Raw genomic sequence first — 25754 nt, forward strand, 5'->3', positions numbered from 1 at the left:
GGGCTGTGCAGTCGCCTGTCAATGGCATCATATCCGCGTTACCCTTTGTTACCGCCTTTACTGACATTGAAACCGCATGACAGTGTCATGGACAAATGCGGAAGTGGTGTCTAGCGTCTAGCAAGCCACTAGCTTGTTTTGAGCAGTCACTTATTTATGGACCACAATTATTCGCAACATTTATAAAATTTTACCTCATCCGCTAACATGATTTCTCGTTCCCGTCTGATTGATGGCCATCAGCGGTTGAGTTGAAGACAACAGATCCCATCATTCCACGCTCCTTCACAGCATCATCAAGCTACGGCATTGTTGTTGTTTTGATCGTGCGCCCTCTTGCGGCGGTTTTTACAAACTGTTGCTTTAACTACTTTTATTAATGAGTAGTTTGTAGCTTATCTAACTACAATTTCAAAGTAGCTTCCCCAACACTGTTCATGATAATAATTTGTATAATTAAGATAAGATAATCTCAATATAGTTGAATAAGCTCTTCACTGTCATCTCAAGTGTTTTCTTGTAAACAGGGGGATCCTGGGGTGGGCATCGCAGGGCCACCTGGACCTCCCGGGCCACCAGGGCGCCCAGGAACATATAAGTATCCGGTATCTACTTATGATTCAAAATCAAATGCATTTACATTCTTGTAAAAGCCTGTGTTTGAATATTTATGCTTTTTTGCATACAGTAATACCATAATGCTGTTTAAGGAAAGACTGTAAGTAAACTCACTGATCCTTCTCCATGTTCAGGACAGCATTGATGGCTCAGGTTCAAGCTATGTGGATTTTGACAGTGACACAGAAATAATAAGGGTGAGTTATAGTGTCTCAATATTAAATCGCCAATGTCGCGACTCCCTGCTTTTCGGTAGAACTGTGGCCGTAAGTCAACACTTAGACATATGAAATGATTGAACACTCTTACATAATGACACATGAGTTAGTTATTATTTACATATGTAAGTTGTGAGATGTGAGTTAGCCTTTTATGTGAGGGGATGTTTAATGTTTTATAATTACGACAAAACATTTGATTAATTTTTTTGGTCTATTCATAGGGTCCCCCAGGGCCACCAGGGCAGCCGGGTCCTCCTGGCCCCTCTGTGGGAGTTCATCCAGGTCCAATAGGTCCCCCTGGGGCTCCTGGAAAAGATGGGAAGGATGGGGAGATCGGTAAACCTGGAATTCCGGTGAGTGGGTTTTTTGCGTTGGAGTGCAAAAACATTTGTCTCCATTACAAACTTAATCTTGTTTTGTGAAAATAAGGTAGATAAATGAGCATGGATGCTGTTTAACAGTATTATTTGGAAAAGTAATGTGTAACATTCAACATGCACTAAATAGGCAATTTTTTGAAAAATTGAGCCACGATTTTTTAAAAGCGTCAGGGATCCTTTCCTCACCGCAGGCGTTAGTGTTACATTATTGATTGCAGAATTTGTTTGAGAAAGCATCTAACAGTCCTGATTAACTGGATGATGCTGATGGTGTTGTACTACAGTATATGGCCGACACCAGTGTTGGGTGTAACTAGTTACTAAGTAATTAGTTACTGTAATTTAATTACTTTTCCCTTGGAAAAACTAAAGTAAGGGATTACTCTTATTTTTTCTGTAATTTAATGACAGTTACTTTTGATGTAATTAAACTAAATACTTTGTGTAATATATGTGTGTGCAATAGTGGAATTGACATCATCAAAATTCAAAGTCTAACTTTAAAATCTGTGCTTTAATGTATAATTCTCACATTTGTAATATTTTGGTCAGTTAATAAGAGTACTTTATGTAGTTTAATATTATTTATTTAAATGAATTAAAAGAGCCCTTTCATGCCTATCTTTGAATCACTTAACTAATCAAGGTTGATATAAGATATAGAAAGTAATTAGTAATAAGTAACTAAATACTTTTTGGTGAGAGTAATTTTTACAGTAATCTAATTACACTATTGAATATGTAATTAGTAACTAGTAATTAATTACTTTTTGAGAGTAACTTACCCAACACTGGCCGACACATACACCCTGTGTTGCAGGTGATTGATGACTGGTTTAGTGGGTCTGGATTAGAGTTTGGGTCAGGATTTGAGCTTGGCTCAGGTCTGGACTCTGAAGTAGAGCTCCTGGTCTCACATGGTAAACTGAAACCATGGGCCGAAAAGGCAGTTGTTTCCTCCCATCATGTTCCAAACACGCAGAAACCTCAACACTTACTCAAGGGCTGTTGCTTTTACCATGCTTGACCTCAACAGACATTTACATGAAAATCAAAGATCTTAGCAGAAAAATATTTTTTTTTCAGTGGTATGAAAAATACATGCTGTAGGTGTGGCTATATAGCACTTGTTGTTTAAAGATTTTTTTTTTGTGATAGTTTTAAAATAAAAATATATATTTTTATATGCTGCTAGTGTGTTTGAGTGGTTGCTGTAATAGTGCTTCTTTTTATTTAAAGTCTTTTTAAAGGAATAGTTCATCCAAAAATAAAAGTATAAAAAAATACATAATTATGCATAATGGAAACCATAAAAAAATTGATAAACCGTCATTTTAAATTATGTTATTTTGTGATTTCTTAAAGGGGTCATATGGCGCGAATACGTGTTTTTCTGTGTCTTTGGTGTGTTATAAGTTGCCCATGCATGTATTAGACACGTAAAATTGCAAAAATTAAAGTGTGGGAACAAAAGATGCATTCTATCTAAAAGCGAATGCTCATCCAGACCTGCCTGAAACGCCTGGTGTAACCACACCCCCACAAATCTACTTCAGTTCGTGGAATGAGTTGACTAAGACCGCCTAAATGTGGGCGTACCTGTCAGTACAATTGCTTTGGAACCTGTTCCAAATATGGTAAGAGGCGTTACATTTCCGTCACACGCTTGCAGTATTCGACCAATCACTGCGCACTGGTTAACTGGCCAATCATAGCACACCTCGCTTTTCAGAGTGATGAGCTTTGAAAAGAATATGTGCATTTCAGAGAGGCGGGGCATTACACATTTCATTACATCTAAAACAAATGATAATATTCGTTTTTGCCGTGTCATATGACCCCTTTAATTAAATCCCTTTAGAAATAATACAGTGTAGCTTTTCTAGCTCCCAACCCTTTTAAAAGTTATTACAGTTATGCGAAACATTAAATTACCCCAGACATCCATATTGATGTAATCATTCACAAATGTTTGTCTTCGTTGAAAGTGAACATTAATAGAAGTGTTCCCAAGCCAATCAGATAATCCAATAAGCTTTTCAGATGAACATTTACCCATAAGAGCGCTGTACTAATACTGTGTGAAGGTTCAGAGGGTTCTGAAGATTCACCTGCAGCTACTGTACGCTTGCATGATGGAACATGAGCAACACTGATACGATGGGGGAAAACTGCCTTTCTTAATACGCCCTGCTGAGACTTCAACTAACCACCCGGCCCTTAAGAAATTCACAGTTAAACCTACTGAGATAATAAAAAGTCTGATATCTCCAATTACAGCTGATAATACAAAAGTATTAACACCTGAAGAAATGACCATACTGTAGGAAGTGTTGAAATACACACTTCAGATGAAACAGTATTGGCATTTGTTATTCGTCTCGGCTGGCAAATCATTGGCTGGAAACCCGAAAACTCTCATTTAGATTCTTATAGGAGTTCATGTGCTGCTTTTGGTGCTTTCAGGGTGTAGATGGACGAGACGGTGAACCTGGCAAAGATGGTGAAAGAGGCCAAAAAGTAAGATATTTATATAAACATGATTTTACTGCCATAAAGTTCCTTTGAATTTTTACTCACATGGCTTTCTGAAACACTTTAAGTAATAGTTCCCTCGAAAAGGAAAATTCTGTCATCATTTACTCACCCTCTTGTCATTTCAAAACGTTTATGTCTTTCTTTCTTCCACAGAACACAAAGAAGATATTTTGAAGAATGTTGGTAACCGAACAGCACTGGCTCCCATTCACTTCTATTGTATGGACACAAAACCAATGCAAGTGAATGGGGGCCAGTTAACAACATTCTTCAAATATCTTAATTTGTGTTCTGCCGAAGAAAGAAAGTCATACAGGTTTGAAATGACAAGAGGGTGAGTCAATGATGACAGAATTTCCGTTTTTATTCTGATTGGTCCATCACAGCATTCCGTATTATAGTATAGTATATTTTATTTTTTTTAGTATAAAAATGGACTGTTCTCATTCTTTTGTGATGACACGCACATTATTCTTGACACATTCTCGCCTCTGTATTTTCCTCCATTTGTTCCATATATCCTTTTGAAATAACCCACTCTTGTGAATTGTTTGACAGGGTGAACCAGGTTTACCTGGACTCATGGGAACAAAGGTATTTTCATTAGATTCTTAAAGTCTTCAGATCAGTAATAATGTAGATGGCTGGCAAGTAGCATCATAAAATAAATCACTTTATTCGTCTGGAATTGTAAACTTTAAATGCAAATAAGAAATTAATTATTTACATTTCCCATTTTCAGTTTGTTTCAAGTTGAAGTTGTGCCAAAATTGTGGCTCTTCTTTATTTTCTTAGGGTGACTCAGGCCAGACAGGGGTCCCAGGACAGCCGGGACCTGTGGGACCTGAAGGCCCCAATGGGCAACCAGGCCCTCCTGGCCCACCCGGGCCACCAGGAAAAGGCCTCAGCTTTGACATTATGGTGTGTTTTACAGGCCTTCAGTTGTTAATTATTTGGAACAGATTGCTGAAGATATACAGTGTATATAATCGTTGCCAGTCCAAATTTGCTATTTTTCAGGAAATGGAAAAAACACTGTACTTTTTAAAGGATTTACCACGTTGTTGTCAAAGTTGACAAGCACTTTATAATGCTTTTTATTGGTTAGTTCTTTTGGTCTAAAACCCAGTGACAAACACAAAGGGTGACTAATAATCATGATTTATGGCAAAAAAATAAAAATCACAAAATATGGAGATAAAAGGTTTCAGAAGGACAGCAACAATATATACTGTAGTAATAGTACATTTAGTACTGAAGCTGAATGTAGCTTGTGAATTTAGGGATTTGGAGTAACCACTGCAGTATTTTACAGATTTTTTTGTTTATCTTCTGTGTTTCTGCAGGATTCTGAAGGGTCGGGAATGGATGTCAGCAGTGGCTTCAGACCTGTGTTGCCTAGAGGACCACCCGTATGTGCATTTCAATCTACTTTTCTCTTGTACTACTGTACTGTTCAGACAAAACTGATTCTCATGAGTATTCTTCCTCTCAGGGTCTTCCCGGTCTTCCTGGCCCACCAGGACCACAGGTAGATTCACCTTGTTGAAAATAGTTTAAGTATACGACTAAGCAGGGTTCGAATTGGGGGGGGCTGGGGCGGTCCCGGACCCCTCATAAGCCTTAAGGCACCTCTCATTAGGTCTAAAATAGTGAACTTGGGGGTCCCCTGGTTTTTCATTAAAACTAGAAAACTAAAAACACAAAATTATTTTTTTGTCAAATTATCATGCTTAAACAAAACACTTTTGTCCATTATTTGTATCTCATTTTTATCTGAAAAATCCATGCATGCTCAAGCGCGCCACACAGTGTTCAATGAAGACATGTACAGAGATGTCGCAGCAAGACACTGGCTGCGTTCGGATCCTCTCATATTGAAAGCGTTTATCTTAAAACTTTACAGTTAGCTAGTATAATGTGCAAGTCTTTCTTTATGTACCATGTTATCTCACATTGTCAAAACAGATGCGACGCGGTACTGAGCCACTAAAGGGACATACAGGTGGTGGAAAAATAGGAAAGGGAGTGAAAATATGTAAAATATTTTGCTCTCCCCAAAAGTGCGTTCCTTTGCAAATTTTTTGTGTTTCCCCAAGAATATTTTTCGTTCCCTCAGAAAACTTTCGCATTACCCAGAGATTATTTTGCGCTCCCTTCTGCAAACATGAGCTCCGACTTTGACGAGAAGGAAGGAATGCCCAAAGGAATGACATTCGTTTTTCTTATCCTGCATTGGTTCTGCATATGGATTATTTTCATATACTTGATCTACATTATCAGGAGATGAATCACGTTTAAAACGCTCATACGCTTCTGCATGAGGTGACGCGTCCTCTCTCTCACTGGCTCCAATGATTTTTTTTTATATTCCAAAAAAAGGGAACAGCACCGCATTACAATAATATAAAGAACAAGAATGTAAGGTCAAGAAAAAAAATAAGGAAAATAAGAGGACAGGAAAATCTCAATTAGTAAGAAAATGTTATCATACATTTTGAAAAACTTGTTATTCTTATTGTTATAAATAAGTTTAAGAGATTTTACAATGAGTGATATCTCAGCAAGAAAGACATCAAACCTAGGCAAAATCTTATTAAAAAATCTAGGCTACAATGCAAAATAAAACAATTAACAGCAAGATCGATAGCATGGTCACTGCAAAAAACAAATAAATATGTCTTTTAATCTTTACCTCATGTGGATCTCTTTTAATGGATTATCAACATGTTAAGGACATTTATGCGTGTAATGTGGTCAAATTACTAATGATCCAAACTATCATGTGATTGATGCTTGTACTGGCAGCTCCTTCTTGAAGACTGTTAGGGGACCCCCCAAGAGCCTTGACACAATTCGAACACTGCGAGATTTGAGAATCCTTAGAATTTCTGCTTCATTTTGCATTATAACTTTACATTATTTGAAACATTTCAACACCAAATGTTTTTGTAACATTTCAACGTTTATGTTAGAACAGTTTAAGTGATATTTGTTTATGCTCAAATATTTGGACCTCACTGTATTTCACTGTATGATATTACCTGGCACTGCATCATGTTTAATGTGTCGATGTGTGATCTTTGTGAGTATGTGGTGTATCTAAACTTCATACTACACACACCTCACAGTAGAGGTTTGCTAATCTTAACACTTATTTCAATATTCCAACTCTTCTTTTTAGGGAAAAGATGGCGCTGATGGCCCTCCGGGTGTTTCTGTGAAGGTTTGTACTCTTCACACACAGTCACATCACAAAAACATCAACACATCAGTACACACATGTCCACAACTGTTTCCATTCCCGCTTTCCAAAAGAAGCATGCTGTTCCTACCCACGTGTTCCGCATTAGCCTCGTATTTTCTAACGTTGAGACATCTGCAGGGGTCAATGAAATGCGTCATTCACTTTGAACTCGTCAGGGAAAACACTGAAATAGTTTTTGGGGGCCTGAGATAAGGAGGTCCTGTTAAGTTTATTCTACACAAAATGATTTGCAGTAATATTGTTTTATAATAATTTCTTCTATGCTCCTATAGGGGGAACCAGGCCCTAAAGGAGCTGATGGACAACCTGGATTAGCTGGACTGCCTGGAAAACAGGTAAATATACAGTAGACAATATATGTAGAAGATATTTATATTTATACGGTAGAGTTAATACTACACAGCAACATATTATTATTATTATTTTAGGGGGGAAATGGAGAGAAAGGTGATATGGGGCAGAAGGTTTGTATTCACGACTCCATATATTTCTGATGTGTTTCTCAGACATGAGTGATTTGACTGATGCCAATGGTTTGTGCATTTTGTGTTTTAGGGTGAACGGGGTCTGGATGGAATTGGTCCACCTGGGTCCCCAGGCCCCCCCGGACCTCCGGGACAAATCATCAACCTGCATGAGGTGAGTCGATATACATCCTGTGGTTTTGAAATGTCCCACACAATTCATTCAAAAAGTCATTCTTTTGAACCCGTCAACAATGCTTTTTGAACTCTTTCTCCCCCCTCAGCTAATGCTCAATGACACCGATGGTCTCTTGAACATCTCAGGGAGTTTTGAACTTCAAGGACCGCTGGTAAGAAGCCTCGCAGTCCAATTCCTAAACTTCTACACTCGTCTCAATACAAAAACTCAAGCACAAACTTTCAAGAAAGATTAGCTTTGAGATTACGGTACAACAGCTCCTCAAAACGTTTGAAAAACAACACGTTCGCTTCATGAAAGCCACAGGAATTTAAACATGCTGCAGTGTAATTGCATTATTTACAATGAAAAGTCGATGGATTCAGTGTTTACTTGCCTTGGCGTGAAATTAGGTTTTAAACAATTACGACACTTTAGCTTTGCTTTATAATGAAATTTACGGGCATTGACAAGTCAAGCGAAACAAACAAAGAGCTGCGTGGCATGTAAACCATCAAGTCTGCTTTTGTTTGAACCGTGGAACACTTTTCAGAGAAGAGGCTCCTACTTTAATGTCAAATGCATATTAAAAGTTTTTTTGGCAAAAACAGATAACTTAGTTTTTTTAAATTTCAAAAATCTTTGAAATTGTGTCACTATTTTTTTATATTAGAGCTGTATTTTTTAGTTATTATTACTTAATCAAGCAGTTTGCACAAAAAGAAAACATGATTTTGAGATTTTTAACTGATTCTTTGTGTTGTTTTTACATTTAATACCACAATTTAAAACAATCCCAAGCCATTATAGTTCCTACTAGGAACTACAGTTGTTATAAGCACCCTATCAGACTCTGTATTGTGATGGTCAGTGGAACATTCAAACAGGACAATTACTGAAATTTAAGGATATTTAACGTGTTTATTGTTATTTAATACATTTAAAATATAGTCAAAAGATTCATTTAAAAGCTTGAATTCGAGGGACCATTGGTTCAGTGCAATGTGCTACCTATAAATTGTATGACAACTCCTAAGCCGCCATCCTCAATACCCTGTAATTGTGGAGGTGCACTGCATTATTTTTTACAATATATATTGGTTAATAACACTTGTACTGTTATAAACCAAACACTTTTGTTATTCCCTCAGGGGCCAAGAGGTCCCAAAGGTGATCGTGGGGTTCCAGGGGTCCAGGGACCTCCAGGTATACAGGTGAGTTATCTGAAACTGTATGACAGGTGTGAATGAGCACGCATGTGTTTGTCACGGAAGAAATGGGCCATGCTGCTTCAAAGAGGTGTTGTTTATTGGCATATAAACAAGAATTTAGATAATCGAGGTTTACCACGCAAACGCCTCGATATACTGTCAGACCACACATACAGCACAGATACACAAACAATTATAATTGGATAATTGATTCCATTTATAGTTCAAACACGATACGTCTCAATATGTTCAATATCTGATCACAGCCTAGTGAAATGCTTCGCTTTAAACAACGATATTGGCTTCTTTTACTAGCACGATATTGCTGTACTGATGTGTCAGATTATAAAAGATTGTAAAAATTGAGTAACCTTTCCAGACTTGAACTCACACACACTCGGTATAAGAACCTCACAGAAACTACGTTCAGATACCTGAACGAAAAGCTTATCCCACACTAGCCTCGCTTAAGGTCTGAAGTACCGCATACGGTTTTTGTTAACCTGTGTGTGTGGGGGGGGGGGCTGCAGTTTGCGTGTATCATATTCTGCATAGCGACTAGTTCACACATTATCATAGGAAGTGTTTGTGGCTCATGAATGTGGATTGGGGTGTGTTTTTAACCATGTTCTCATTTACATTTGTGTTTTGCTCCTTTTTTATACATCGTGTCCATGTTTAGGGTCAGAAAGGAGAGCCGGGGTTATCCGTTACTGATGGAGTGCTCATGTCTGGAGTTTCGGGGCCACAGGGACCAAAGGGGCTAAAGGTTATTCACAACTTTTATACTCTTAGTGCTTTTAACAAATGATTTACCTGCAGAAAAAACAAGTATAGCTGGTTACCAGCATAGAGGATGTTGCGCTTTGAATGCTGGGCATGGCCTACCAGGCTTCTTAAAGGGATAGTCCACCCTAAAATGAAAATTCTGTCATCATTTTGTCACCCTCAAGTTGCTTCAAACCTGTATACATTTGTTTGTTTGGCGGAACAAAAAGAAAGGTATTTGTAAAAATGTTAGCAATTGAGATTTCTGGGGCACCATTGATACCATAGGAGAAAAAAAACGTACGAATCTTTTGTTCTGTTAAACACAAAAGAAGATATTTTGAAGAGTTTTGGAAAACAAACAGTTCTGGGGCATCTTTGACTACCATTTCTTGACTAACCCAGAAATCTCAGCTAACATTCTCAGCTAAATATCTTTCTTTGTGTTCAACAGAACAACAGCATTTATACAGATTTGGAACAATTTGAGGTTGAGTAATTTATGACAGAATGTTCATTTTTTGGGTGGATTATCCCTTTAACTCGATAAAGCTAAATGATTTCTCTTGTCAACACGCTCCACCTGAAATACTAGGGATTCATGATATTGAACAAAAATGCAATAGCTTGCTAAAGAATGCAATATACAATTTTCAATACAATAATGTGTAAAATTGTCGAATCCATTTGATTGATTGGTCAAAAATGGGTTTTATTCGCTTTTTACTTTTTCTCATAGGGAGACTCTGGTGTTCCTGGAGCGCCTGGTGAAAAGGTGGGTGGATGTTCGTGACTATAACTTTGACAAAAATTTATGAACGAATGTGCCATCTATAGTATAAATATGGTATGTACCATAGCATATAAACCAAAAGAAAATGAGTTATTGGTTTCCATTAATCTAATTGTTAATGTTCAAAGCCTTCACAGTAGTTCACGTTTTGGCAGCAAATGACCTTTTGTTGCTGTGTTTGCCATATTCACATAACCTGCGAGCAAGTAAGCAATTCAAGCGACCTGTTTTCCATTTAGCTCGCTAGAGAGACCATCAAACGTTCACCTGTGCTGTAGATGCACCGTAGGCGGTCCGAGTCGCTTGCCATTTTCCAATTCATCATTTCTTATTCTTTCCTGTGCCGTGGCTGTTTGCATACAGCTGCTTCTGTTCAAAATGTTTTGGAAAATGTATTGAGGCCAGAGATGCCCCGTACAGGACGAGACGACATTCAGGCCGAGTTCTGGCACACGATACTTCCACAGCTTGACCTCATTTGGCAGTGCACCTGTTTTAAGGGGCTTGATTGTTGTGTTTGTGTGCAGTCTTGCCTCATAAGAGATCTATGATTTGTGTGTTGCTTTATCCAAACCAGGGCCCAATCGGACCAGTCGGAGCGAAAGGAGAGTTTGGGTTTCCAGGACGTCCAGTAAGTTACATTTCTGAATTTTTCAACGTACAGTAGATGTATACCTGTAGTTTCAAATTTGAATATACGTTCAATTACAGAATTGCAATTGTAATTTAAAGAGACAGTTCACTCAAAAATGTATTCATCATCTTCTGTATGACTTTCTTCCGCAGAACACAAAAGAAGATATTTTGAAGAATGTTGTTAACTGGACCACATTCACTTGCATTGGTTTTGTGTCCATACAATAGAAGTGAATGAGTGCCGACGGTGTTCTTCAAAATATCTTTTCCTGTGTTTGTGTGTAGAAGAAAGTCAAACTATCCCTTATATATAATGTCACAGCAATAATAAATATAGAATGACTCACATTTGTGTTTGGTCTCAGGGTCGTCCTGGAATGAACGGTCGTAAGGGTGAAAAGGGAGAATCTACAGGGTTACCTGTGAGTATGTCTGGTGTTTACCCAAAAACATTTCTTTTAAAAAATGCATAATTGGTTGCTGATTCTGTGTCAGGCTATCAAAGCATCCTTGATTCTGGATTATTTTCCATTCATTTTCCTTATTTCCGAAACGTCTTCAGTAACAAGATGAAAACCTTGAAATTAACCATCCAGCTCCAAAATAAGTCACATTACAACACGCCTGATTTAAAGCCAAGTAACTTTTGAAATGTAGAAAAAAATAAGACAATAAACTCTGTTAAAATGTATAAAACATAATATATGAAAATATGCCTTAATGACCAACCTATCATGTAATAAATCCCAGCAGTGTTTGATTGATTGATTCTAAAACGTTTCTTGCATTTTTGCTTAAAACAAAACAAAAAAAAAACGTTTTCATTGATATTCAGTTATTTTACTTCTAGAATCCTAATGATAATGTGAATAAAAGAAAACATTTTTTAGAAATTGCTCCTCAAGTTAGCTCTTTATCTTCCTCACATGAACTGTTGGCTTTTGCACAAAAACTACACGGCAACAAACAAAAGCAACAAATGTCTTCAGTCATTCAGAACTGGAGAGAAGCCAGTTATACAGAAGTTTTCTTTGGTATTGTCAAGAGAGTCTTGAAGTTTGATAATAGTTACACAATCTACCTCCAATTCCTGTTTTAGCTTTATTTAATACATCCATTCCTCTATGTCTCTTCACATAGGGGCTTCCTGGACCTCCAGGACCACCAGGGAAACCAGGAATATTCAACTGCCCTAATGGAGTAAGTATTCCTCTCTCTTTCTTTTTCTCTCTCCTCCTCTCTTTGTATGTCTCGTACGCAGACTGTGATGTAAATGTCTCATGTTCACATTTTTATAGACAGTGTTTCCGGTTCCTCCTCGACCTAACTGCAAAAAGCCCGTAAGTGACCGAGTGTGTGACACACGCGTTAGTTTGGTGTCTTGGGTTTTGTGACATCATCATCATCTTCCCCTCACCATCAGCTCTCTCGCTCTAACTGTCTTCTTCATCATTAACTTGTTGAAAAGACCAGTGTACAAACTTTACTTTAGTCATTTATAGTTTTTATTGATCATATTTCCCAACAATGCTCAGTAGTATTGCCCCGTGGCTTTTATTTAAACTCTTTCTTTTTTATCCAAATTACGATGACAAATTACTATCGCTGTTCTGATGTTACGGGAACCCCGTTGCCTATTTGATAGACACGTCAAGCATGTCCTGTGGATAATGATCTGCACACAATGCAGTTTTAATCTAAGATTTGTGTGCATTTTATCACTTCATAAGAACACACATGAAGGCCATCCTTAGTGTCCTTGCATACAAACATATCCCATGATTCAGTCAGCATGGTCTGTAATCCAAAGCAGGCATGACTGTGATGATGATTCAAGCATGCTGCATGTCATGTGGACAGAAGCATGGTCATGGAGTTCGGGTTGGTGTGTTGTCAACTAACAACTTCAGAAAGGTGCCAAGGACGTAGCCTTCTCTTGGAGAAAGCTATGTTCTTGTTGTCAATGAGGAAAATCAACAGTGTTGATATATTTTACAATCCGCCATTTCCTTTTTAATGACTGTTCTCCCTTGGATTAAGATTTTTGCATGTGCTTTAAACTAAACCGTGTTCTCTGTCCTTTACAGACAATTTGTATGGTTTTCAACCCTTTAATTTAATCTAATGAATCTAATTTATTTTTCATTAGAACCTAATTGTTTTTTTCACTGTCCAAATAATGTCTTCTCATCCAGAGTTTGATTTCTCATCCAGATGGTTGCAGTCATGATGTTTTGAATGAACAGTGTTTTCTGTCAGTCACATTAAAGGGATAGTTCATCCAAAAATGAAAAAGCTGTCATCATTTACTCACCCTCATGTTGTTTCAAACCTGTATAAATGGAATCTTTGTTCCAATGAACACAGAGAAAGATATTTGGAAGAATGTTAGCAATTTTCAGTTCTGGGACATGTTCCACTACCATAGTAGGATTTTATTTTTGAGATATTTTGAAGAATTTAGGAAAACAAAGAGTTCTCGGGCACCTTTGACTACCATTTTAGTCTTCCTACTATGGAAGTCAATGATGTCCCGGAACTGAAAATGACTAACATCAGAACAAAGTCATTTATACAGGTATGAAATTACATAAGGGTGAGTAAATGATGACTGAATTTTCATTTTTGGGTGAACTATCCCTTTAACACTTGTCTCTTCTGTCTCGTTTTCTTTTGGTCAGGTTAATGGAGATTCTACACAAGGTCAGTTTGGTGATAACCCCATTTTCTCACAGTAAATCTCAAATGTTTATTAGTAGGTTTTTTTGTAGCGAAAAGTATTCATTTAAATTTTGCTCTTTTGGGATAAAAGCTGTCAAACGATCAATCGCGATTAATCACATCCAGAATAAAAGTTTGTGTTTACATAATATATGTCTGTGTACCATGCATATTCATTTTGTATTTAAAAACACATACATGTTTACATATTTAGAAAATATTTACACGTTTTTTATTCAATTAACCAATATTTAAATTATATATATTTATTATTTTTATTTTCTTAAATATATGATATTTTTTAAATATGCATATCTTTGTGTATGTTTTATAAATACAAAATTATTATGCACAGTACACAGATAGATTGGGACTGGAAACAAAAATGCAGATCTGACTGTTACCTCAAATTATGTGGCTTACAGAAGAGACATGCACTAATAGTTTTCTTAATGTTTGATTTTATGATTTTTACCAGAAAGACAATAAAATTGTTGAAAATATCTTACACATTTACATCGAAGGAATGTAGCAATTTTTAGCAACTACTCAGAACACCCTAGATACTGCTAAACACCAAGTACACAGTATTCATACACCACTTATATATTATTATATTCTAAGTGTAAACATCTTGTTTTTTCTAAACATGTTTCTGATGTTGTTTAGAAAAATATTGTTTCAGGCAGGGAAAAATAATTGTCACTGTGTTATTTTTGTCTCAATTTTCATTCTTGGTAAAATGCTGTTATAGTTTTTCCCCCTGGAACTGTTTAAATTCTTATTTTTTTTATCTTATATGCATTTTGCTCATCTATACAAGTTAAAATGATTAAGATATTTCTAACCATGTTTTGTGACCTTCTCACCTGTAGGGGGAGCTAGCTGCTCATCTTCCGGTGCCAAAGGAGAGAAAGGAGAGAGGGGCATCCCTGGGTTACCAGCCCCATCAAGTGAGTATCCTCGAAATACACCTGATGCATGACAGAAAGTAAAAAACGACCCATGCCTCACAAGACTTTTTCTGTTGTGCTTCATCACAGGCAATACACTGGAAACCAAAGTGAAGGTAAAATTCCCATTTCATGTTTTATCATTTGATATTCTCTCTAACAGGCATTGTAAAACGAATCTTCTTGTTCTTAGAAATTGTCTAATGATTAATGCTTTTTATATGTTTTGTTTTGTTTTGTTTTGTTTTGTTTTGTTTTGTTTTGTTTTGTTTTATTGTATGTGCATCAGGGTGATAAAGATGACCAAGGTTTCAGGGGAGAGAAAGGTGAAGCGGGTATGCCGGGCCTTCCTGGGGTCCCTGGAAAATCTGGCTTGGTGGTGAGTGGACGTAAACACATGTGCTTTTATAAAATCTCTGCTAAAAGCATTGTGAGAGCTCTTCTGCTTCAGTAACTGTCAGTGTTATTACACATCAATCTTGTACTGTATGCTCGATTAGAACAGTCGGGGCTTTTATTTTAATGCACCCAGTGGAGATTCATGTTCCTACTTTCAATCCTTATTTTTAAATTCTACAATATTGCTTTTTTTTCTTTCTTTGCTTCCTTCTGAATGAGAATTTATTTTCCGTCTCAATTTCTGACTCTTTTCTGTTCATCACGTTTTGTTTTTCTCTCTCAAAGTTCTTTGTGATCTTGTTACGTGATTCAAGATTTGTTTTATTTTAAAATCGCCGCGATGAACTTCAGAGATGAAAAAGATCACTTTGGATAACTAAACCACAATGAACTGCGAATCACTTTGAGGATGACTGAGATTGTTTACTCGCATTCACTTCGGATGTTGCAAACACATGATAAACATTTTTCAGAAGTTTAAAAGCTTGAAGTAGCCATCTGTGGTGTCCAAAGACAGACAGTCATAGGTTATTTACTGTATATTTGGGGTGTTCGTAATGCAAATCAAAAGAATGGTAAACATTTCAGTCAAGTGACCATAAACTTTTTCAAATGGTTGTCTAGCTGCTTTTGAGCCTTAATGCTGTGAAGCATAAATTATATAAAATGATGTTTGTGTACAGGGTCCTAAAGGGGAATCCGTTATGGGGCAACCTGGTCATCCAGGACCACGAGGACCCCCTGGTGCACCAGGTTTTGGGAGAACTGGTTTCGATGGACCTCCGGGACCACCAGGACCTCCTGGACCACCTGGACAATACAGCTCTGGTAAAAACATCTTAAGAAGATACAAAAGCATATTTCTCTTAGCAATTTTGAAATGTATATTGTTACAAGACTGCAGTTCCTTATTGGTTGAAACCAGCTTTGATGAAACAGTGGTAACTTTGTCGACCAAAGAGCTTGACAGGTCAAGCGTCATAAAAAGCAATTTGTACGTTTTAGCTCATCTGTCTGTTTGTTTCAAGTCAACCTGATTTCCTCCTCTGCCGAAGGAGCCATGTTGTTGATGTAAGGTTATGAGGGACCAAATGGCCATCGGTGGAGAGACTCCTCCCTCACACTCTCTAGTTAATCCCTGCTGAGTGTCCTGACAGCTATTCATTTCACTGCGATGAAAACAAACACGGCCTATGGTGCAGTTTTGCTGTTATCACTCTTTGATATGTATAGAGAAGGGTAACGCTCGAGTTCATGTTGTTTCAGGCGTCATGATCCCCGGCCCCCCTGGCCCCCCCGGGCTCCCAGGAAGAGCCACTGATACCTCAAGTGCCGTAAGTAGAAGCGCCTCAACAATGCGATCTAAAATAAATGATCTGTAGTTAGATTTAAATTAATCTGTTGAGAAACATTAGACTCGGTTTTGCAAAGCGGACAAGTTGCTAACACGACCTTGAGATTTAACAAAATTAGAAATACGGTAAATAGATTAAACAGTTTTAAAAATACACAAATATCTCTTGAAGAAAATCCTAAAATGCTTGTAGTTGATCTTGGCTTTCGAGGAGTAGAATCTGATCTGGGCTGGGTTTATGAAACGCAGTGAAACACATTCTCATGCTAATGCAAGAAGGCTGTTGGGAAATGTGACCCAGCTCGTGTTCATGGTTCAAGAAATTTCAATTCTCGAAATGAAATGAAATGAAATAACAAATTATTTACTTACATGTCATAAATCCTGTACATGATGTTCTTTTATCAGTGGAACGCAAACAAAGTTGAGCAGAATGGTGAAAACTTTTATGGTAGTTTAAGTTTAGACAAACTGTTGCTTGAAAGAATATTCATCATTGCGATTGTTTTACATGTATTTCTCCAGGTCAGGAATTATGCAAGTCTCCAAGAAATGAGACAACAGTCACATGTGGATGAGGTGGGAACACTGTCCTTTGTTACTGATACGGGTAAACTCTATATTAAAGTGCCAGGAGGCTGGAGAGAGATTCAGGTAAATGGGTAAATCAAATGCTCATGTTGTTTACATTTATGGTTTATGTTCAGGTTCTTTCGCTCTCGTTTTTGGATTTAAGTCATTCTTCCTTTCATAGCTTGGTGGCCTGATCGAGACATATACTGCCCCTGTCTTCTCACAAGATGATGTAAGTGCTGATTTTTTGGATAGAACATTGGTTACATGAAATACTATTAATGGAAAGAACTCACTTAAATATGCGAAGTAGGAATGTCTTAGACCTGAGAGCTGAAATGTTTCTATCAATCTCTTACAGGCCGGACCACTGATTCTGTCCCCTCAACTCAGTATTACACCCAAAATCCACACAGGAAATGCAGTAAGTGTGTGAGTGTGTGTGCGCGTGCGCGTGCGTGCGTGCGTGCGCGATATAGAGTATGTTTTTGCATTTGTGTCTTGCTCGCTTACACACGCTTGTCTGATGATTGCCACCCACTACTGGAAAGTTTTCCACAGCGGCAATTTAACCCCAAAATAAAGTTTCTCTCAAATCCTACAATTTTACAATGTATCTCTGTCTTTCCCACAATGCACTGTATAATGGCACCAATGAATACTTTCATTCCCAGGCTCTCCTCAACTGGAAATACAAATATGTTTCATTTCGACATTTGTCAAGGTTTGGTAGAAGCTCCGTTATGTAAAACATCGGTTTGGGCACCTCAAAAACCTCAGAATGATCAGGACTCTAAAAGTATCGTGGTGGTTTTCAAAGCTCCTGTTTTAGACTAAATTACGGTTTTGTCCTTGTACTGCTATTGAAGAGCATCCCAGACACAGTTTATGTTAGTCTGTGTAGACTCTTCTGCTCTGTAGAAAGATATTTCAATCAACGAGATTTCTCTATCAATTTTTATTTTATTTACAGGTCCAATGTGTTGGAGGATCTATTGACATAAATACAATATAATACACTGTACCTAACTATAGCGCTATTCGGACGGTAATTGTTTCTCATAGGGACGTAAGATATTTTCTGGATTCGGACGGCAATAAAATCTCCATTTACGGAAGGTAAATTGTGATTTTATTGCCGTCTGAATCCAGATTGTCTGTTTTTCTCCCACCACCCGTGGAAAAATCCCTGGCCGAATTACCTACGTTTTTTGATGATCACCAAGGTCGTGCGGTAATGTAATTGCCGTCCGAATCCACATCTTTGAGTTTAGAACAGGTGTTAAATCCAAAATACGTTTTTAAGTCCGTTCCGACCACTTAAAAGCACCGTAGAGTGCTGCTCTTTAGTTTAGTTACCAGTTTCAGATTGGAATAGAGAAAATGTAAGAATAGTACAAGCAATCTGGCAGCTCCAGTGGCGTAGAGCGTTGAGCGTAAAGCGCGTGTTACTTACTTCATGTCGTCGTGGGTTCGAATTTGCTGTTTGCCAAACTTTTTCCCTATCACATATTAGATCGTAAAGGCATTTGTTTTCAATAAAATGACAACTTTGCAGTTTCATGAATTGTATAGTTCAAAACAAAAATTTGATAAGTTCATTATATAGGCCTATGTGTAGCCTATCTGGCAATGGCCGAAGTAAATATAGAAAATAAGAATTTAAATTTTCCGTTAATTTCGAGTTTAAATTATGTTTGTCATTAATTAGAAGGGGCCAGTGGGTCGCCATATGTAACCCACCGATAGGTAACCACCAATTTTTTAACATGGGGAAAACACACATGCGTTTCAGTCATTTTTATTTAATGACAAATTAATGTGTTTAAATGCAATATTAAAAAACCTGATGGTAGGTCTGCATGATTTTGGCAAAATCATTATTGCTTTTCCCCATGATATTGTAATTGTGATTAATCATGTTGATTAAATTGTTTTAAAAATGTTTTCAAACTCTGTGAGGTAACTGCACGCCATATTCTTTAGGCTATATAAAACATTCTGCTCCTGAAATACTTGATTACTTCTGTATCGTCTCAAAGGGTCGACATTTTACACATTAAAACTCATCAAAACTGTGGAATAACTCATATGTAACTACAAGAATGATTTGTACATTTAGGACGTCTGTATTTAAATAAGATGTGTTATGATTGGCTGCATGGGGATTAAGTAATAACACTTGTGGGTTGTGGGTTTGTTGTCAGGTCTAATATAGCTTTGCACTGCCATAGTCGCTTCAATAACAGCCACTTAGCATTGGATGTGGTTGGACTAAAATTAGCAGAGACATTTACTTCATATTTGACTCTTCATCCAATAATTATGAGAATAATTATGACTTCACATTTGATTAAGTTTTACTTTTCAAAATCATCTTCAAATTATTGACCAAACCATGATTTATGTCTGAAATGGGCTTCAGTACTAGGAGTAATATTATAACCATGAAGATTGTTGACGTTTTGATACGTAGTCTCGGTGAATTGAGCAATGTGCTTTTCAGTGTATCTGCCTGTGTTAATATAGTTGTGTTTTTACATTTATTCATATTTAAAATGAATTATTTATGCTTTTGTCATTTAATTTTTAGTTTATTTTTATGTTGCGATATACAGTAAGTATATATTAATGTAAACTATATATTTTTATTTAATTTAATTTTAATTTTTGTTAATTGTTATACTTTAGTGCCTTAAACTCCCTGGGTCTCAGGAGGATATATATATTTTGTGTGTGTGTGTGTGTGCGTGTGTGTGTGCGTGTGTGTGTGCGTGTGTGTGTGCGTGTGTGTGTGCGTGTGTGTGTGCGTGTGTGTGTGCGTGTGTGTGTGCGTGCGTGTGTGCGTGTGTGCGTGTGTGCGTGTGTGCGTGCGTGTGTGCGTGTGTGTTTATTATTATAATTTTAGGGCCTTAAAACTGAAATGTTGCCTCAGAAATACACTGAAATAAATTTAAGATTTTTCCAATAATCTTTCGGCCAAGATTATATTTGACTTCAATAAACAGAAACGTTTTCAAAGTTTTCATTTTAGTAAACTAAAATAATCTTGGTATCTAATGTACTGTTTCTGTATCATAACTTTTGCTTGTACAACATAGAAAATGATTTCTATTAATACTAACAAAGACCATTGATTGAAATGATTTCCATTAACTGAATCACTTCAATGATGCAATTTATCAAATTCATTCATTTCAATATACTGTATCTGTCTCTGTATGACAATCTCATCTGTTTCTCAGCTCAGGTTGGTGGCTCTGAACACGCCCTTGTCTGGAAACGTGGGTTCCATCCATTCGGTCAATAAGCTTTGCAGGATCCAAGCTCAAGCCATGGGCATCAGAGACGATTATAAAGCCTTCCTCTCCCATCATCTTCAAGATCTGATTGACGTGGTGCAGCCAATGTACCGTGCAAACATTCCCATCGTCAACTTAAGGGTAAAGCACCTTTTACACACTATCTTTTTTAAGCTTCATTTTGAATTTAGCTTTTATAATGCAGGTTTACACCCTGTCCCAAATGCTGCGCTCAGCTATTGTTCAGCTCATTTGATTCCACACTTTGGTGTAATGCTGCATAGACTGTCGGGTGGCAGTCCACTGTGAAGTCCACACTGTTTCTTGGCAAAAACAGAGCATCGGGGGTAGGAAAGGGAACGTTTTTTTCTAGTTGAGCTGTAGAGGGAACCTTGATCTAATATGTGCCTACCATTCAAATCAGGACGTTAGCTAGCCAGATTCGGCCCATGTGCCGGACAATCCCCACCCTACGGTTTACTGGAATTCACAGATATGTGACAACAACTGAACCATTTGGGATTTTTCTAATGATGATAACATTTTGATATACTGTACAGCAGTGTCTGTAATGGAACCTCACTTTTTCCTGTTTCCAGTTTATATTCATAGATATTAAAATCACACACGTGTCTTCCATCATATTCTTTCTTCCCTTTTCCCAAAGCTTGTACTGTATAAAATACGTGAAATCTAATGAATGTCTTCTGATTTTGTCTTTAGGGTGAGGTTCTGTTCAAGAGCTGGGACAGTATCTTCTCCAACCATCTACTTCCTCGCGGCATCCCTCTTTATTCTTTCGATGGGCGGGACGTAATGAGTGACCCCTTTTGGTGCGTAAAAATTGTCAACGTTTAAATGAATCCACACAGATGTACATCAACATCACAGAGCTCAATGCACTCTCGGTCTGTCAGATGAAAAGAATTGAAGCGTTGACTCGGCGAAGAGTCAGATTATCGCATACTTCAACAACTTGTTGATCTAATTATATGCTTAAAAAGTTCATCTGTTTGTGTTGGCTTGGTGTTATACTTTAATTCACATTTTAGACAAGCAATTGCACCCATAACTTGTCGGTTACACATCTTATATTCCTATCATTTTACTTCAATAATTCCTTAAAGACGCCAGACAGAGTCGTTATAATTACTCGCAGTTGTTTAGCCCCACTTGCCGTTATCATTACTATTTCTAGAACACACTGGTCGCCCCCATATTTGCGAACAGCCCTCATGGAGTCTCTAATGCGTTGCCAAGACCTGTTGTGTGACCGCTTCCTCCGTAAAGCGTTCAAACAGCCTGACGCTCCCAAACGGAGGATGGCCCGACCGCAATCCAGACGACAGCGACCACGCTCCTCATTTATTTTTACATTTCTTTCTCTGTTTATGTGTATTTATAATTCTGGGCGGTAAATATAGCCTGTTGTACGATACACCAGATGAGGCAACGACGGCAGAGCAGCAATTGTGGTTAGCGGGGAGCTTTTTTAGGGGTTGTTTGTGAAAGGCAACTCACTGAGACTCCAGGAGAGGTATGAATGGATGTAGCAGAAAGTGAAAATTCAGACCTGTCAACATCAAGTGTGTCATAAAGACTGTGTTTGAGGTTTAATATGCAGGGCATACCTCAGTTCTCGTGCTAAGAGTGCTGTCTGCTTTAGACGGATGTCTCAAGCACTTTACCCAAACTTATTATTACATATTAAAAACACCACCCTTCAATATTTGATGACAAGGTTCGTCGGAGGGTTTTAGAAGTGAAGTCTTGTTGTTCCACTAAATTTCAAATGCTGCAATGATGAATGAATTTCAATAAAGCCATTATATGTGTGTTTCCTCTTTGGGAAATCCAGATGTGGTCTTTTGCTGTTGCTGTCTAGTTTGGCACATTAACTTTTTAACTATAAAAATATTTGTTTTATTGCAATTCACAGAAACTTGGATAAATTCAGTTCAATTGATAATGCTAAGATAGATCTGTGCTTCAGTACATAACAGGGTCGGCCCAAGCCTTTATGGGGCCCTAATCAGAATTTTATTTTGGGGCCCCCTGTGCCACCCATACAATCGACTATTGTCAATGTTTGATTATTTGCACGCATACCGAACACACTCAATTCTATAAATTGTAGCTGTGTTTGGGATGTAGGAATGTCATAAAAACAAAAACACATAAACCTTGTATTGTGATTGTCAAAACATTTGATAATTTCGTTACTTCCAATTTTAGGTGAACTGTCCCTTTAAATTTTGAGCACAGACCATACAAAGGTTGTGGAATTTATTGTTCAATGGATTTAACTATTTGCAAAGATTTCATTTTAAAAATCATTTTTATTTTATTTTAACCACAACCTATAAACACCCTTTTAAAGCCACACAGCCCTTGATGATGATTTAATCTTTTTTATTTATTTAGTGTATTTACTTGATAATCATTAAATTAATTTACAATATGCACACAATTATTCTTAACCTTATCCCAAAGAAAATGCTAATTTAACAGATAATTATAAATTACATGAATCACGTGAATGACATATTTTTCATCTAAATCAGCATTTTGTTGTCAAATATTGAATGTTTCAGTCGCTTACAGTATGTCGTATGTTGCACAGCACTCTTTCAACTTCAAAACTAAAGCGTCTTGCTGAACCGAACTACAGCTGAAGACGTGACAGTAGCTCCATCTTCTTTGATTTGATTGGTTACTGCTCGGATCTGTAATCAGTAACTTCTGACTCCTTTCATTTGATTGGCGTTTAGTCAGTAATTTGACAAATTTTGACGCACACCACAGAAAAATGTGTGTGTACGAGGTACGGCCCTACATGAGAAAATGGATGTGAAATAAATCATGTTAGTAAATTAGCCATAAGATGATTTCTAATGTTTCTTTAGTCTGCCTTCAGGTTGGCTACGTCCTATATTGAAGTACGACTGAAACGACATGATCAGGGCTGTTTATTGTTTACCATTTACATGGGTGTTGTAGGCTACGCCTGCTCTTAGTAACAGAATTTTAATAGTATCACTTTACAAATGTTTTAACTTATAGAACAAAGTCATGCTTGGTTTGCTCACCGTGTACCTTCGAAGCAGCTGCTGTCACGCTGTACAAACGCCTCCAGTGTGAATACACTCGCGAGTCTGCAGGTGCAGTGATGTGTGCAGTGTGAACAAAGCGTTAGACTTTGAGAAGTATAGTTATTCTATTTTTTCTGTTTAATTTTAGCTGTATTAATATTTAGAATTAGCTTTTCATCTTATATGTTTAGTTTACATGTTTTGTTATGTGTTTTTGTCATTTTATTATGCATTTATTCATTTATTAGGTAACATTTTTAGTGCCTTAACTTAAATGTATTTTCTAAAGCAATATTTCTAATTTTTTTTTAGTTTCATTTTTTAAATAATATTTAGGCCGATATTTTATTTCAATTAACAATTTTTCATATTTTTTGTTTTTGTAAACTGTAAACTGTAATAAACTTGTTGAAGGGACACAATTTGACTTCAGATTTGACAATTCTGCAATCACAATTCAGTTATTTTAATACTTTTAATTATTTATTATTATTTAAATATTAATATGAATAAAATCAATATTCTCCTCCAATTTTCCCAAATCCAGATTGTTTTACCTATACAATCTACATTCATTTTACACCTCAATACTCTTCATGTTTTTATTTCTTAATCTGAGACTAAATTGATACCTAATTGAAACACAAATTAAAACTTCAAATGAGCTATGAAAGAGCAACCTCTCTATAGACTATAGACTATGTGTTGTTTAATTCCAGCAACAAAAATATTTAGTTGTTCCTAGCAGACATGCATGTACAAAGCTTTCTTAGGACCATTTGTTTGACTAGTCGTTCAGACAACCCACCGACTAGTCTATTAGGGGGTGGTTTCCCGGACAGGGTTTAAGCCTAGTCCTAGACTAACTTAAATGTTAGAGGTGTCTTGATCGAAAACAACTTGCACTGACATAATTTAAAATATATGAGTGCGATTGTTTTGTCTCAAGATGCAAGCCTGTAAAGTTGTTTGTAAAATAAGTTTTTTAAATTGACTTAAAAATCCTAATTTAACTAAGGCCTAGTCCTGATTTAAGATAATCCTTGTCCGGGAAACTGCCCCTAGATGTTTAATTTATAGTTTTTCACATTCCTGGTTCCAGTGCTCAGAACTTTATGGCTTCTTGGCTTTACGGTTTGATGTCAGGTCATCATTTATGGCAGCACTGATGTGTGTGTATTTGCGTTTGCAGGCCTCAAAAGGCTGCATGGCACGGCTCTTCGGAGAAAGGCAAGCGGCTGGATGCTTTGAACTGTGAGTCCTGGAGAGCAGGTGACATGGCCATCACCGGTCAAGCGTCCTTCCTCTACAGCGGTTTACTTAACCAACAAACCCGCAGCTGCTCCAACCAGTTCATCGTTCTGTGCATCGAAACCAGCAACAACCACAAAACCATTGAAGAGCTTCAGAACGCACAGAATCGCCACAGAAGATGGTATTACAGATATTGAGATCACAGGCCTCCAGCAAGCAAACCGGAGGATGTTCATTTGTTGGGACCGAGATGACAGAACTTGAGCAGGCCCAAAAGCCACGCGACCAACAAATCTCAGGATTTGGGCGCATGAACTTTTTAATACAAGCAAGGCCATCTTTGAAGAATGTAAAGTTGACCCAAGTCATTTTGATGCACTGTACTTTTCATATTGTGTTTTTATGGTGTTGATTTTTCCAAACCAGCAAAGGTCTTTTTTAACACGCCATTTATTTGTTTGTTATTCTGTTGGTATTTAATTTAATTTCAGTGTTTTATTTATACAGTGACATCGCACATCATTGAAACATGACTGATGAGTAAGGATACATGTGTAATTTATGGTTCCAGCTGTTCAAATGAGTTTTTGTTAAGCGGCTTTCAGTTAGATCCGACCAATCAAACTTTTACTGATAATTTGTAATTCACTATAAGTTAAGACAGCCAAAACAGACCATCACGTCACCCTTTTCTATCATTTTTTTTAACAAGAGGTTTTCAATAATCTGTTGAATAAAACTTTTTTCCAGATTTGTGTTCAGTGTTTGTTTATAGCATTCCTACTAATCAAATGTTATGCCACTGCATCACACACCATACTTCATATAACTTCTTGAGACTGAAATAAAACTTAAATTGCTGTTCAAAGCAAATACAATAGCTCCTTTCCCGGTCCTATTTACTACCCATGGTGTTCTAATGCTGATAAACATCCAATGTTGCAATTTGTTCACAAAGATTCTGAGAGAATGACCTGTGACACACACATGTAACTAGGGATGCACCGATATGTACATTTTGGCCGATAACC

At 37.2% G+C, this 25754-nt stretch overlaps 1 protein-coding gene across 4 annotated transcripts in view; it reads left to right on the forward strand.

Moving 5' to 3' along the window:
• The window catches only part of col15a1a (collagen, type XV, alpha 1a), a 65160-nt gene extending 39692 nt beyond the window's left edge, over positions 1 to 25468 (forward strand). For 3 of the 4 annotated variants that reach the window (XM_057323204.1, XM_057323206.1, XM_057323205.1), the window contains exons 11-42: positions 528 to 605; positions 753 to 815; positions 1061 to 1192; positions 3686 to 3739; positions 4316 to 4351; positions 4553 to 4678; positions 5104 to 5169; positions 5253 to 5288; positions 6942 to 6983; positions 7298 to 7360; positions 7454 to 7489; positions 7581 to 7664; positions 7774 to 7839; positions 8819 to 8881; positions 9561 to 9647; positions 10386 to 10421; positions 11017 to 11070; positions 11441 to 11497; positions 12216 to 12275; positions 12374 to 12415; positions 13757 to 13778; positions 14672 to 14749; positions 14840 to 14865; positions 15039 to 15128; positions 15832 to 15976; positions 16415 to 16482; positions 17028 to 17156; positions 17257 to 17307; positions 17437 to 17499; positions 20321 to 20518; positions 21101 to 21210; positions 24662 to 25468. In XM_057323204.1, coding sequence (XP_057179187.1) covers positions 528 to 605; positions 753 to 815; positions 1061 to 1192; positions 3686 to 3739; positions 4316 to 4351; positions 4553 to 4678; positions 5104 to 5169; positions 5253 to 5288; positions 6942 to 6983; positions 7298 to 7360; positions 7454 to 7489; positions 7581 to 7664; positions 7774 to 7839; positions 8819 to 8881; positions 9561 to 9647; positions 10386 to 10421; positions 11017 to 11070; positions 11441 to 11497; positions 12216 to 12275; positions 12374 to 12415; positions 13757 to 13778; positions 14672 to 14749; positions 14840 to 14865; positions 15039 to 15128; positions 15832 to 15976; positions 16415 to 16482; positions 17028 to 17156; positions 17257 to 17307; positions 17437 to 17499; positions 20321 to 20518; positions 21101 to 21210; positions 24662 to 24920 — 2520 coding nt within the window. In that variant the 3' untranslated portion in view covers positions 24921 to 25468. The remainder of the gene's footprint in view (positions 1 to 527; positions 606 to 752; positions 816 to 1060; positions 1193 to 3685; positions 3740 to 4315; positions 4352 to 4552; positions 4679 to 5103; positions 5170 to 5252; positions 5289 to 6941; positions 6984 to 7297; positions 7361 to 7453; positions 7490 to 7580; positions 7665 to 7773; positions 7840 to 8818; positions 8882 to 9560; positions 9648 to 10385; positions 10422 to 11016; positions 11071 to 11440; positions 11498 to 12215; positions 12276 to 12373; positions 12416 to 13756; positions 13779 to 14671; positions 14750 to 14839; positions 14866 to 15038; positions 15129 to 15831; positions 15977 to 16414; positions 16483 to 17027; positions 17157 to 17256; positions 17308 to 17436; positions 17500 to 20320; positions 20519 to 21100; positions 21211 to 24661) is intronic. The other variant, XM_057323207.1, reaches the window with a different exon arrangement.
• Positions 25469 to 25754: the final 286 nt, after the last annotated feature.

This window comes from Triplophysa rosa, linkage group LG23 (assembly GCF_024868665.1).
Source record: "Triplophysa rosa linkage group LG23, Trosa_1v2, whole genome shotgun sequence".
Classification (NCBI taxonomy): Eukaryota; Metazoa; Chordata; class Actinopteri; order Cypriniformes; family Nemacheilidae; genus Triplophysa; species Triplophysa rosa.